The 13,035-nt window shown below is 59.3% G+C and overlaps 2 protein-coding genes across 3 annotated transcripts in view; one reads left to right on the top strand and one right to left on the bottom strand.

Moving 5' to 3' along the window:
• Positions 1–110: 110 nt before the first annotated feature.
• On the top strand, positions 111–2,176 carry LOC103611030 (protein naked cuticle homolog 2-like; the record flags this gene model as incomplete). The annotated part of the gene is made up of 2 exons (XM_008595072.1): positions 111–238; positions 1,324–2,176. Coding segments are annotated over 2 exons (709 nt in total), but the record flags the coding sequence as incomplete, so codon positions are not given.
• Positions 2,177–7,901: 5,725 nt separating this feature from the next.
• SLC12A7 (solute carrier family 12 (potassium/chloride transporter), member 7) overlaps positions 7,902–13,035 on the bottom strand; it is a 35,151-nt gene continuing 30,017 nt past the window's right edge. For both annotated transcript variants that reach the window (XM_008595070.1, XM_008595071.1), the window contains 2 exons: positions 11,207–11,340; positions 7,902–9,751 (listed from right to left, as the gene is read on the bottom strand). In XM_008595070.1, coding sequence (XP_008593292.1) covers positions 9,660–9,751; positions 11,207–11,340 — 226 coding nt within the window. In that variant the 3' untranslated portion in view covers positions 7,902–9,659. The remainder of the gene's footprint in view (positions 9,752–11,206; positions 11,341–13,035) is intronic.

Raw genomic sequence — 13,035 nt, forward strand, 5'->3', positions numbered from 1 at the left:
CCCCCACCCCGAGACCCCCGTACCCCCTGCAGCAAGCACCCCCTCATCTGAGGAGAGCCTGCTCTGGCACAGTGGGTGGTCAGGCCCCTGCTCCTCTGTGCTCCCCGCAGGAGGCCCAATGGCGACCCCCCACCCTGCTCGGTGCAGGGGCCCTACTGCGTGGATGAGAACACGGAGCGAAGAAACCACTACCTGGACCTCGCCGGGATCGAGAACTACACGTCCAAATTCGGCCCCGGTAGGTACTGGAGGCCACCGCAGGCACAAGGCCCGGGGCAGCTCTGGAGCTCCTGCAGCGTTGAGCCCCAGAGGGCACCCCGGCACCCTCGTCATTCACATGCCCAGAGGTGGACCCGGGTCTCGCCCCCGTTGCCGGTGCCTCCCGAAAGCAAGGTGGCCCCGTCTAGGCGTGTGTGCATGGGGTGTGCCTGCCCCGGGTGAGAAATGGCATTTTTGGAGGGGCTCGCCCGCCCGCTTGTTCAGATGAGGCTCTGTCCTGTAGTGTGTCGGGCATGGCCAGCCCAGCGCCTGCAGCCCAACCCCACCCCCAAAGCCCGGCCCATGCCCCAGGGGCTGGGCCAAGTCCCCTCTTCACCCCCCTTTAGCAGTCCCTGAGGGGCAGGAGAGGTCAGCCTGAGCAATTCAAACGTTTAAAAAATATCTGAAAGAAGCTCTTTCCAGTCTGGACCAAAGGCTTGGGGCAAAGGGCACAGGTGGCTAAACTGTCCCTTCAGCTGGACGCAGCTGATTGCCATCACCAGCGGGCTGGGTGGGCTGCCTGGAGACCTGCCTCCTCAGTCTTGCTCTGCACCGGGTGGCTCCGGAGGGCTTCACTCATTTGGTGGAGATGGCAGCCGGGTCCTCCTGGAAGACTGTCATACAGGAGGCATTCGGGGAAGCGGGTTCGGGCCGCCTTCTTGGAGCATTTCCTGATGTAAGGCAGCTTTCCGCCCCAGGTCCGGGCAGGGTTTGGGCTGTGCCAGGAGAGAAGCTCCATTCACAGCACCCCCAGTGGGGACCTGGGGGGGTCTGACTTCCAGGGGAGCCAGGCAGGGCCGGGCTGAAGGTTTTGCAAGGTGGCCAGGCCCCTTTCCTGAGGCCCAGATGTTGGGCTCCCTACCCTGATGTTGCTTTGGGGCATGTGGCCATCTGACTGCAGACCCAGCTGAGTCCAGCCTCAGGTGGGGATGCTGTGGTGCAGTCCTTCCCCCAGTAGCCCTGGGTCAGACGCCATGTTTGAGAAGAGGAGACAGACAGAAACCTAGCTCCCGGGTCCCGGACCCTGCACCCCAGGGCCTCACGCTCCGTGTCCTGTCTCTGTAGGGTCCCCACCAGCGCAGGCCAAGCAGGAGCACCACAGCAGGGCCTCGCATCTCCAGACCAGGTCGCGCTCCCAGGAGTCGGACGCCCACGCCGTGCATCAGCGCAGGTCCCAGGTGCTGGCTGAGCACACCGTGCTGGCTGCGGAGCCTGCTGCCCGGGCCCTGGACATGCAGCCCCGGCTGAAGGGGCAGGAGAAGCAGTTCCTCAAGTCCCCCAAGGGCTCAGGGAAGCCGCCTGGGGTGCCGGGCAGCAGCAAGCCAGGGAAAGCCTTCAGCTACCACCTGCCGACTGGCCCACTGCCCCCTGCCCCTCAGGATAGCCACCATCTCCCGCAGCCCCCACCACAGCCCCCGCTGCAGCCCTACGGACACAAGCGGTACCGGCAGAAGGGGAGGGATGGCCACTCGCCACTCAAGGCCATGCACGGCCAGCCTGCTGTCGTGGAGCACGAGCTGGTGCGGGACCTGCCGCCCATGCTGGCAGGCGAGGGCTGCGCGGTGCCCGTGCTGCAGCGGCACGAACACCACCACCACCACGAACACCACCACCACCACCACCACCACCACTTCCACCCGGCCTAGTGCCGCTGCCCGCATGCCCGGTGACAGCACACCGTGGCCCGCGCACTCTGGGGCGGGTGCAGCGCGCTCGGTGTTGGCGTGAGCTGCTGTCCCCAGCCCGGCATCCGGCTCCAGGTCCCAGGTGTGGGCGTGGCGGAGGTGGACCGGGCCCATCCCTCCTGCTTTCCTCTCTTCGATGCCACGTGCAGACAAGACACTTGACCCCCTGACATTTCCAGATATAAAGCTCTTCTCTGTAACCCATAAAAACCATACATAGGTGTAGAAAAATACACTCGTATCTGCTTTCGTTTATGATCCCAAAATGAGGCCCCGAGCACTACAGGGAATCTCTGCTCGGGCGCTCTTGGTGGCCCTCACGGTGCTTCCAACCGGGGCTGCTGGGGACTGTTCCTGCTGAAGGGGGTGGCGAGGCCGGGAGAGGGCGGGGAAGCTGCAGCCTTTTGTGTCACCTGCTTGCAATGAGGTCAAGGTGGGTCTGGGGAGCAGCTGTTCCTTGGTGTGCCGTGTCTTCAGTCCCCTGCACGACGCCGGGCACAGATCAGAGTGGACGGAGGGTGGCTTCGATCACTGTCAAGAAATGCAAAGGTCAGGCCGCTGAGAGCAGAAAAGGGGGTGGGGAGGTGGGCGGGCTGGCGCACGTGGGCACCTGAGGCTGCTCCAGTCTCTGGTGCCACCAGCATCCCAGGTGGACACAGGCAGGAGCTGGTGGGGCTGAGTGAACACACGGAAGCTTGACAGGAGGCAGGAGTCTCATCCTCAGCTATGGAAGCAAAACACGGGTGGACTCATGTCTGAACAGTCCTGTTCCTCGTGGTACAGCTGCCACATTTCACCTCCGGGAAGAGTAGAAAAGGGTGCAGACCAATGGGCCTGCACTGGGTTCATGTGGTTCCACCGAGGCAGGGAACAGCCCAGGCTCTGTCTTCCGAGCCAAGCAAGTACAGCTTTCTGGCAATGTGTGAGTTTGTGCAGGTGATTTTCCGTTTTCCCTCTTGGCACTGTTTTTAAGGATACAGCAAAATAATGTCAACTGGTAATTGAGGTTTTTTCTAGGCATAATAAAAATCTATTCATTTTGCAATATGTCATACCTTATTAAAACACTTCAAAGAGTTATGGTCAGTCCACCCCGCCAGCGTGTGGCCCAGGTGCAGAGCAGGCAGCACCTGCTCTCTGGTCCTAGCGGGCACGTGAGCGTGGAGGGAGTCGTCTGTGTCCGTTTGCACACGTACAGGAGGAAGGTTAACACACGTGCAGGCGTGCACAGCTCCTTACTTATGGTATGTTTCTCTTCCACTTTACTGCTCTGAGAAAATTCAAAAACAAAACACTAAACCCAAAATTCAGTTCATAACAGAACACCAGGCAGCACTGTCCTGGGCATGTGGACGCAGTTTTATGTAGAGATGTTGGGCTCTTTGTGAATAAGACTGTCTGGACAAGCCATCGCCACATGTGACACTTTACCGTCCTCCTCAGACATCACACCCATGCTCATGACTCTTTTAAAAATCCCTCGAGATGTCTGAATGACTGTGCCTCCCCTGTGAGCTGAGGCCAATGTGCACGGGGAGAACTGAGGGCTTTGGGGTGCCTGAGGCTGGAGCTCGAACGTTTCCCAGCATCTCAGACCTGCAGACATGGAGCCTGTCCACGCCAGTGTGCCTGGCTGGCCCAGTGGCCGTAACCGTGTTCCCTTTGTGTGGCACACTCTGGGCACCACACACTAGGAAGGGCTCAGAGTCCTAGCACAGCACCCCCACACCCCTGCATCAGGATTTCTGCAGAAAAGCTCGCTGCTACGAGTCAAATGTGTCCCCATAGAGTTCACGGGTTGGCAATTTAACCCCCACTTGTGACAGGGTTAAGAGGCTGGGAAATTCAAGTTTTGCGATTCAAAGGCGGGGCCTTTGATTGTGAGGACTGTGCCCTCACGAATGCGTTGATGCGTTCACGGGGTGACGGACTCGATTCTGGTGGCTTTAGGAGAGCGCGTAAGCAGGTGAGCTGTCGCTCAACCCAGTCGTGCCATGTGACACGCCACGTGGCTGTAAAGCCACCGCCAGGAAGAAGGCCCTGACCGGATGTGTTCCCTGGACCTTGGACTTCCCAACCTCCAAACTGTAAGAAGTCAACTTCATTTCTTTACAAATGCCCAGTTTCAGGTATTTTGTTATAAGCAACAGAAATGGACTCGTGCCCCTGCACTGGGATTTCTGCAGAAGAGCTGGGCATTGCTGCTCTCTGCACCGTTCCTCGGTGTGCGTGTCCTTGTGCCTGCACCGTTGTGGAGGGGACCTTATTTATTTAGTCCCAGTGGACCTGTCAGACCCCGAGTGACGTCACAGACGGATGTACCCGTACGCCCCTCAGGTCAGGGCTCAGCTGACCAGCTGGGAAAGGAGAAACCGAGGAGGCCCGAACTTCAGCCTTGTTTGACTCTAGGCCCTGGTTCTTAAAAACAAAAACTAAGTGCAGGTGAAACACCAGCGGACACCAAGCAGAACCTGAGCATGCCTGCGGCTGCGTGAACCCTGTAAGCAGACACAAGCCCAGCCTCATTCCCCAATGCTAGCTGCAGGGCGCTGCCTCAGACGCAGGGCCCTTGGTCCAGAGAGGGACAGAGAAATGTTTGAAAAAACAGGTCTTTTATGTGCACAAAAAGTGAGCCAGTATTGACATGGACACACAGCAACGTGCCTGTCGCCAGTTGCGATGCAGTAGCCTTGACAGGCTGGGGGTTACAGCCTCACAAGTCAGGGGAGTTTGGCACCAACCTGGGAGAAGGGCCGTGCAGTGCCGCAGATGGAGGCAGAGGCAGGAGACTTGGCTCCTCGGGACACTTAGGGGCTGTGTCCAGACTGCTATTGAGGCAGCTCCTGCCCGCTGGCCCCAGCAGGAAATCAGAGGCTCTGACACCCAGTCTCCCACCGTGCCAGGTGCCAGGAAGGCCTCAGCGAAGACCTGGTGGTGATGGGGCATGACAGGAGAGATGCCCTTTGTGACAGAAAGAGATCTGTTATTTGTTTGTTGTGTGAGTGTAGATTCCGGCTGTTGGATGACCTCATACCTGCACCTATCTGTATCTCACATTCTTAGTACTTTCCAGAAAGTACGTTACCAAACAACACCACTAGTGAGTGACTGAAGGCAATCCCCAGTGACACCCGTCGTCAATAGGCAAGGTTGGGTCAAAGCAGGGGGACGCAGCCCCCTAGGGCAGAAAGGGGACCCCCGGAAAGTGCCAGACCTACAGCAACAGAGCCCAGTGGGCCAGACACCCTGCAGCCCACCCACCAGGAGGGAGGCGCCTGCCCTGCCCACGGCGGGGGTGAGTACCCACCTGTGGGGTGTGAGTCCTGAGTGGAAGCTGGGAGGCAGCAGCATCGCGCCTCGACAGAGGTGAGTTCCAGTGACTCTGGACTTCTGTGGAGACGGTGTGCAACCCCTGTGCTGTCTCTCGGCAGAAGCCACTGCTATGACCACGGCCAACCACGACGTGACTTGCTTTAGTGGCCACGTTCCCAACCCTGCTGACGCTCACTTCCAGGCACTGCTGTACGATGAGATGTTTTTAATAAGTCTCCGTTGACATTATGAGACAAAAACCTCGCTGTGCGTTCCCTTAGCTACTCCGTTTCTTCCAGGGGCGAGGGTGGCACCCCAGGCCTCTTCCTAGAGGCTAAGCGCGTCTCCGTCACTTCGTCCCGCCTTTGTGTGCTGTCCCTCTCTGCTGGTGCCACGCTGTATGGAGGCTCTGCTGGCGCTCCCCGTGGTCACGGGTTGTCTCCACACCCGTCGGGGTCCGATTGGCCGTGAAGCGCCGAGGTGGCTGGTGCAGGAGCGGCCACGGCGAGCTTCCTCTGCCAGGCCGGCTGTGCCATGCCAGCTTCAGCATTTCCTCCGAGCCTGAGCCTTCCACTGACGTGGGCCACTGCGGAGCCTTGTGCCTCCAGGCGGAGCCTCGTCCCAGGCCACTGACCCAAGTCGCCTCCAGCCTGCAGCCCAGGTTGGGGGCAGAGCTCAGAGGGACAGTGCTAAGCACTTGGTCCCACACCCTGGAGCCTGACCAGGCCTTGCACCTGGTGCCCGAGTCCAGCTGGCTGCCTCCTAGGAGCCTGTCCTCCCTGGTGGTCACAGGCAGTCCTTGAGTCCCCACCCCACACCCCCCATGCCCTGCTGGCCTCTCCTCCAAATGCCCGGAGTCCCCAACCATCTCTCCTCACCTCCCAGCTGGCTCCCGCCACCCACACCAGAGGCAGAACTTCCTGCTGCTCCAAGAATAAGCGGCACGTCCCAACCAGGTGCTGCCCCCGCCCTCAGCGAGTGCCCCTCACAGGTGCCACCTCCACGCTCAGGGCCCAGCTGCGGGCCCTCCATGCACGGTCCTCAGTGCCTGGAAGGGCCACTCCGCTCCGACGCTCTCCTCTCAGGCAGCACAGCCTTGGTCGCCTGATCACGGCTCCCTCCACACTCACAGGGCCGTGGACACTGTCACACCCCACCAGCTGGCCTATCTGTGCTGCAGGTGGACGGGGTCACAGCGGACGGCTGCCATGAAAGACCTTCAGTCCAGGGACAGTGTCAGGGGCACAATCACCACAGGGGCCGGGATCCCTCCAAGTTGGGGGCTTCTGGCGGGACCGACTGCCCCTTCCTCCTGAGTTTTTCTCGTGTGTTCCCTGGAGCACACGCACGTGTGTGCGGTAGGGATGGGAGCGTGGAGAGACGTCTGTGGTTTTATGAGTTTGGGAAACAGCACCTTGAGGCTCTTCCTCTCAGCGTGAGCGGCGCTCACTGAACCGCGTCTAACAGGCGGTTAACACACTCGGTTAACACACACGGTTAACACACTCACACACTGAGCGTGAAGGCGCGAGGCCTCTGTGCTGGGCCTGACCACAACGCCTGCACTTGCTCGGCCACAGAACACCATGGTGGGTGCCCGCGGGTGTGTGGCCAAGCCCTTCCCTCCAGTCTCTGTCTGCTTTTCTCACGGGGCCAACAAGCTCTGCCCACCTGGGTCCCCCTGTGTGAAGGAGTGGACACCCAGGGCACAGCCGGCACTGACCCACCAGGGGACCGAGGACAGGTCTGCTCTCACGGTCACTCTCCAACAGCGCAAGAGCCAGAGCCCGTCCCATGTCCACCGCATGCAAGGCACCACCCAGTGATCGGCTGCAGCGCACAGCTGTGTCCCAGCGTGCTCAAGACTTGTGCAGGCTTCCCCACGACCAACTTCAGGGCACCCTCCACCCTGTCCCACCTGCTAACCACCGGTCCGCCTCCACCGACTTGCCTGTTCTGGACATTTCACATAAATGGAATCCTGCGGTAAGAGACTGCAATAAGGCTGATTTCACAGAGCGCTGTTTCAAGTCCGTCCCTGCTGCGGCACGTGTCAGAGCCTCCTTAAGACTGAAGAGCCGTCCACTGCACGGCTGTGCACACCCGCTCTGCACTCTAACTAGAGGACGGACACTTGGGGGTTCCCACATTGTGGCCACTGTGAGCGGCACTATGGACACATGTGTACACGTCTCTGTGGCCAGGTCTCTCCTGGCTGCACACCTGGGCATGGGATTGCTGGGCTGCTGTCCCCAGCATGGCCGCACCAGGCTGTGTCCCACCCGCACTGCTCTGGATCCGGCTCTGAGTCCTCATGCCTGCTGTTCCCCGTGCTTCTGGCTGCAGCCATGCAGCAGGGTGAAGGGGCATCGCATGGTGGGTCTGCACCTTAGAATACGCTGTCCTCTCTCCTGAATTTCTGGTGCTTCCAACCTTGCACAAATCACAGACTGTGTCGCCTCAAACAGCAACGTCAAGTGTGCAGCCACCGTGCTGCAAAGCTGAACACAGAGGCACAGGACAGTTCTCCTTCAATCATGTGAGTGACTTTTAACTTCTCTTGGCCAATTCTCATGATAATTCTTTAGCCATCTGTTTGGTTTGGCTGATCAGACCCGAAATAAACACCACCAAGAGACAGGAGGGACAGGTGCATTTTCTCCAACTGTTTAATTTTAATGCTGAATGAGACATACAAGATTCTTCAAAATACTCAGATTTTATGGGATTTCATTCTTCTACTAACAAAATCACACCAACATAGGAATCTACAAAAGTGAAATCAGTGTTAAATGGCTGTAGCTACAGCGACGCAGGGAGGCTGGTGCTCACACAGTGGGGCAGGCCTGGGCAGGGCCTGCACACAGCAGACCCGCAGCATCCTGCACGACCTGGGAGAAGTGTCCCATTACACGGGGGTATCTTCCAGCCGCTGACCGACATACCACTTATGCCTCTAGGCTGCTCTGCTCCAGATGCAAGGCCTCGGAGGTCTCCTGGCCCTGCCCGGACATGGGAGTGACTTTTGCTGCGGAACTCAGCACCTACCAAGATGGGCAGAAAATACAGAAACCTCTGAGCCCCACTGTGCTTCTGGGACACGCTCTGGCCAGTGGTCACCACAGCAAGCTGGCCCTCTGTGCTGCCCGACAGCTCCTCAGAAATGCCTAGAAGCACAAGCTTAGCGTCTGTTCTCATCTGAACTGAGCGGACGCAGGAGATTCTCTTGCAAATCCATGGAGACCAGAGCCGGCCATGGGCCTGACATGTGCGGCCTCTTGCATAGAGCAATCTCTCTATAGGCAACTTAACTACCATGCAAACTCCCCCAGGGTGTTTAAATAAATAAATAAGCCATACAGAAGGTGAGGCACAAGTCACAGCCATAACCTGCGAACATGGTCACAGCCTATAAAACAGAAGGAGCCTATAAAACATGGCAAAGTGCCAATGTGACCTCAATGCAAGGCACACGCCCGTGGCAGAGGACACACGGGACCCGGACAGACACACTCGGTGCCCGCGGCTGAGGCTACATTTCCCTCCCTGGAGTGTGAGGGGTAGGCACGGCATCTGCACGTGGCACCCTGGGCTCCGGCACATTCAGCAATCCGGGATACCCTGTCAGTGCTTATGAAAAGTGACTGGTTTTCAGTGGCAAAAGGAGCTGCAGACACAGCCTGGGCCTGGCAGAGCCCCTCTGGGCAGCTTCGCAGAGTGTAAACCTAGACTAGCACATGACCGCCATGTACCCACACGGCCACCTGACATGATCCGCCCGTATTCCCCAAATCCTGGGCTTCCTTTCCGGAAGGCCGCAGCCCGTGCCTCTGCTTATGAAGCGTGGGTCAATCGACGGGCCAGACGGCCCCACGCAGGCAGGCGCGCCGACCTCAGGCGTGCACAGAGTCCTTCCCCTCACAGCGTCAATTTACAGAAACAAAGACACTCAAAGGAACAACGACAGACTGGGAGGCTGTCCGAGGAACCCGCAGGGAACCTGGAGCCACAGGCTGACGCTTCAGCCATGCAGCTTCAGTACCCACGTGCTCCCGTGAACGTTCTGGAAGGGTAGAAATGAACGTGACCGCTGCAGACCAGGCAGGTCCAGCCGAGGAGAAGCAATTCTAGAATCTGAAGGCTGAAGGTGTGGCCACTGCTCCTGGTCACCCGGGGCAGCAGCCTCTCCCCCGGCCACGAGGAAACCGTTCCAGCCCCACGCTGGCTCTCTGCTGTGGTGTGGGGCCATCTGGATGCCTTCAGTCGGGAGAGGACAGCCCCAGGTGACAGGCTGGGAAGCGCTGAGCGGCAGGCGCGTCTGTGTCCGTCCCCTCCAGTCCGAGCCTGGCCACAGGCTGCCGGCAGCGTCCGCGCCCGTCCCAGTGCCTGCCGATGCTGTGAGCTTTAGGAGTAGATGGTGATCACCTCCCGGCCGCTGCCCCTGACCAGGAGGACTCTGTTCAGCCCCTCGGTCAAGACCTCGAGAAACTCCATGTCTGGGGTTGACAGAGTTAAGGCCACAGCTGACCTCCCCTGGGCACATGCTGCTGAAATCGTGAGGGGAGTGAGGTTTTCCTCACAACATGGTCCTCTCAGCTAAGACTCAGTCTGAGGAAAAGAAAGCCAGACCCGGGGTTGCGGGGCTGTGCCCAGGAAAGAGGCGCGGGCACCTCGTGGGGCCCAGGATGAGCAGAGACCACGACAGCCTCCAGCCACCTTCCGGGAAACCCGAGAGCCCTCCGTCACCCACCAGCTGCAGCACAGCCCAACGAGAGGGTGTCCGCACGTCAGCCCGGCTCTGCATCCTGAGCAGACATTGGGCAAGACACCCAAATGAGCCAGAGTCCCTGTCACCAACGAAACGCAAACTCCTAACGCCTGTGGCCAATCTGAACCTCACGACCCCAGAGCCTGGCTTCTCACTCCTCGTGGAGACCTGACCTCCCTCTACCAGGACGGCAGGTGGGGCTGAACCTCAGAGCCCCAGGACGCCCAGCCACCGCTGGGGGTGCAGGCTGGGGAGGACGCCCACAACAGGGCGTGCGCACACATTTGGGGGCTGAGAGCCCTGCTCAGGGGAGGAGGTCCCATGTGGGGACAGGGTCTCTGTGAGCAGAATGTGCTACAGGAGGGGCTGGGGCCGCGAAGGGCTCAGGGCACAACCTGTCAGCAGCGCCCAGGACCCAGGAGTGCGCCAGGCCATGGTCCACCCACCTGCCCCATCCTCAAGGTCAAATACAGGCAGGTTCCCCCACGGGCCACAGGAGAGCACCCAGGACCACAGCCAGCGAGGCGCGAGCTCGGGCCCCATGCTGGGCACAGGCACGTTGTCCCACAGCTGCGGCTGGTGTCCGGGAGGCCTCGCCTCTGCGGCTGGCAGGCTCCAGGGTCACACTGTCCCCGCTGGGTTTTTGGGCTCCTTTACCTCACTCATCCTCTCACTTCCTGGGGCACCCTGTGTTTTTCTTAAGGGCCATCAGAACACAGAACGCCACGCAGTCTCTCTCCTCACGTCCACGTGTCTGCCTACGCCACCCCCTGCAGTTTTCCCAGCACTGACACCTCAAAAGTAATCAAGGATGGTTCACCTGCAACAGGTGAACGGGCAGGGCTTTCCCGGCAGCCCAGTGGCTCACATCCAGTGTCGTTTCTCTAAAAACACTGAGAAGGGACCCTACTCCAGCCCCCTCCACAGTCGGCTCCAGGATTCATCCCAACCATCCGCTGACTTGGGACCCAGTGGACAGCAGGAGCCGGGGGCCACTCCTCCAACTCTGAGCCCCGTTTTCTCATGGCCCTTGTGTGCGGCGCAGAGACAGTGGGATTGGGCCATGGAGGTCTGGTGTGGGGCCCCACTGCACTGTTTCCAGCTCCCAGCCTCCCTCTGAGCAAGAGAGGAACCGAGAAACGGCGCACACGGCCCCCGCAGGCAGCGACCCAGGAAAGGATACAGTTCTCATCTCCTTGGCGGTTCTTGGGGGGCCCTGGCATGTTCAGCAGGACCAGCTGGGCATCCTGGGACTTGCTGAGGACAACGCCATTGAGCTTCACGGCCGTGTGCATCCTCCTGACGTTGGACTGGTCCCTGTGGGAGGCGGCGGGCGGCAGTCAGAGGGCATGTCCGGCAACCCACGGCACGTGCCCGCTGCGCTCAGCCTTGCTAGGAAGGGCTGCGTGAGAACAGTCAGGAGTCAGGTGACCAGGACCCCTGAAGACCTCAGGCTGCGATTCCAGGCCAGAACCACTGGATGACAGGCCAGGGGCCACTTATTTAGCACACGTTTTAGAACACAGCACGACTGAAACTGCCAAGCTTCTACCAGCTACAAAGTAACAGTAGATAAATAGGAAAACACTCGCAAACTGCAGCTACATCTGCACCGAGCAGCTGTTCGTGCAAGCACAAGCGCAGGCGGAGACGGAGATGCCCCTGGGCCCTGGCCTTCGAAGCTCAGAAGCGTGTCCACTGAAATCCCTGGGGCTGCTCCTGAACCCTGAGTAGCAAACCTGCCAGCTCAAGCGCCCACAGCACCGTCTTGGAGGATCCCGAAACAGGCTTCGGTCTGAGGAAGAGATGGATGCACGGGAGGGAAAAGCCAGACCCCTCCAGCTGGCGCGTGTGGCCACCGCAGGCCTAACACTCTCAGGTCCTATAACAGGCTGGGGCCTCCACCCAGAACTTGGCTTGAGGCGCAGGTGTGCTCACAGCAGCCTGTCAGGGTCCCTCCCACCCTCGCCAAAGGCTGAAGGACAGGGGCTTCCAGCCCTTGGCGACCTGGACCCTGAGTCTCTGTCCTCGCTGACCACACGGTTCTCTGCGTTCCCTGAGGCAGGCAGAGCGTGCTCTCCGACCGTGGCCAGGCTGCTTCTCAGAGTGCTCTGCCAGCCCCCAAGGGAGGGTCCCACCCGAGTAAGTTGGGGATGCTTCAGATTGTGCCCGCTGGCACACAGAGGCGCTCAGGCACTGTGGGCTGGAGGCCTGCCCTCCTTGCCCACCCCACAGCCCCCTCTCCAGGGAGACTTGAAACCATGAGCAGAACTAGTCCCAGAGGCCAGGTTGTGCTCCCTGCCCTAAAGCACGTCACCTCTGCCCGCGCTGGGAAACGCAGCACATTTGCTAACTCTCAGGGCCCACGAAGGAGACCACGGCGGCCGCAGCAAATGCAGCCCCAGGCGGGTTTGACGGCAGCTCTTCTGAGGGGATGGGCAGACAAACGAGCCACCACATTCGGGGTCAGGATGTCCCAGGCTCAAACCCTTTGATCAACTCGACCCTTCAGCCAAATAAATCAGATCATAACCACCAATTACCAGGAGAAAACAGGGACACAGACCTTTTATCTTTTCTCTCCAACTCAGCCTGATAAATTACAGATGAGGTCTCTCTCCATAGCACAATTGAGGATCACGAATCACAAATTATTATCACGAACCATCAATTCATTGCTTGGACAGACCACAATTACTTGTGTGCTGGGGGACAAACGGCAATTCCAGAAATGTGTGTGTGTGACATTAAAGGATCTGTCGGGGTTAAGAGATAGCTTGGAAGTCACATACAATTTTAAAAATCAGAGGTTTGGGTCTAGAAAGGTTTGGGCTCTAGGACGACACATCCCCATGGAGGCCAGAGATGGAGGCCAGAGAGGCATGGGCAGGGTCAGGAGTGTGCCCGCGTTTCTAGAAAGCTAATGGAAACCTGAGTCTCCACCCAGCACCTGGCCAGCAATGGACAAAGCAAGGAAAGTGCACCGTAACTACGGCTCTATCTGGAGAAGAG

The sequence above is a fragment of the Galeopterus variegatus genome, unplaced genomic scaffold (genome assembly GCF_000696425.1).
Source record: "Galeopterus variegatus unplaced genomic scaffold, G_variegatus-3.0.2 Scaffold12277, whole genome shotgun sequence".
NCBI lineage: Eukaryota > Metazoa > Chordata > Mammalia > Dermoptera > Cynocephalidae > Galeopterus > Galeopterus variegatus.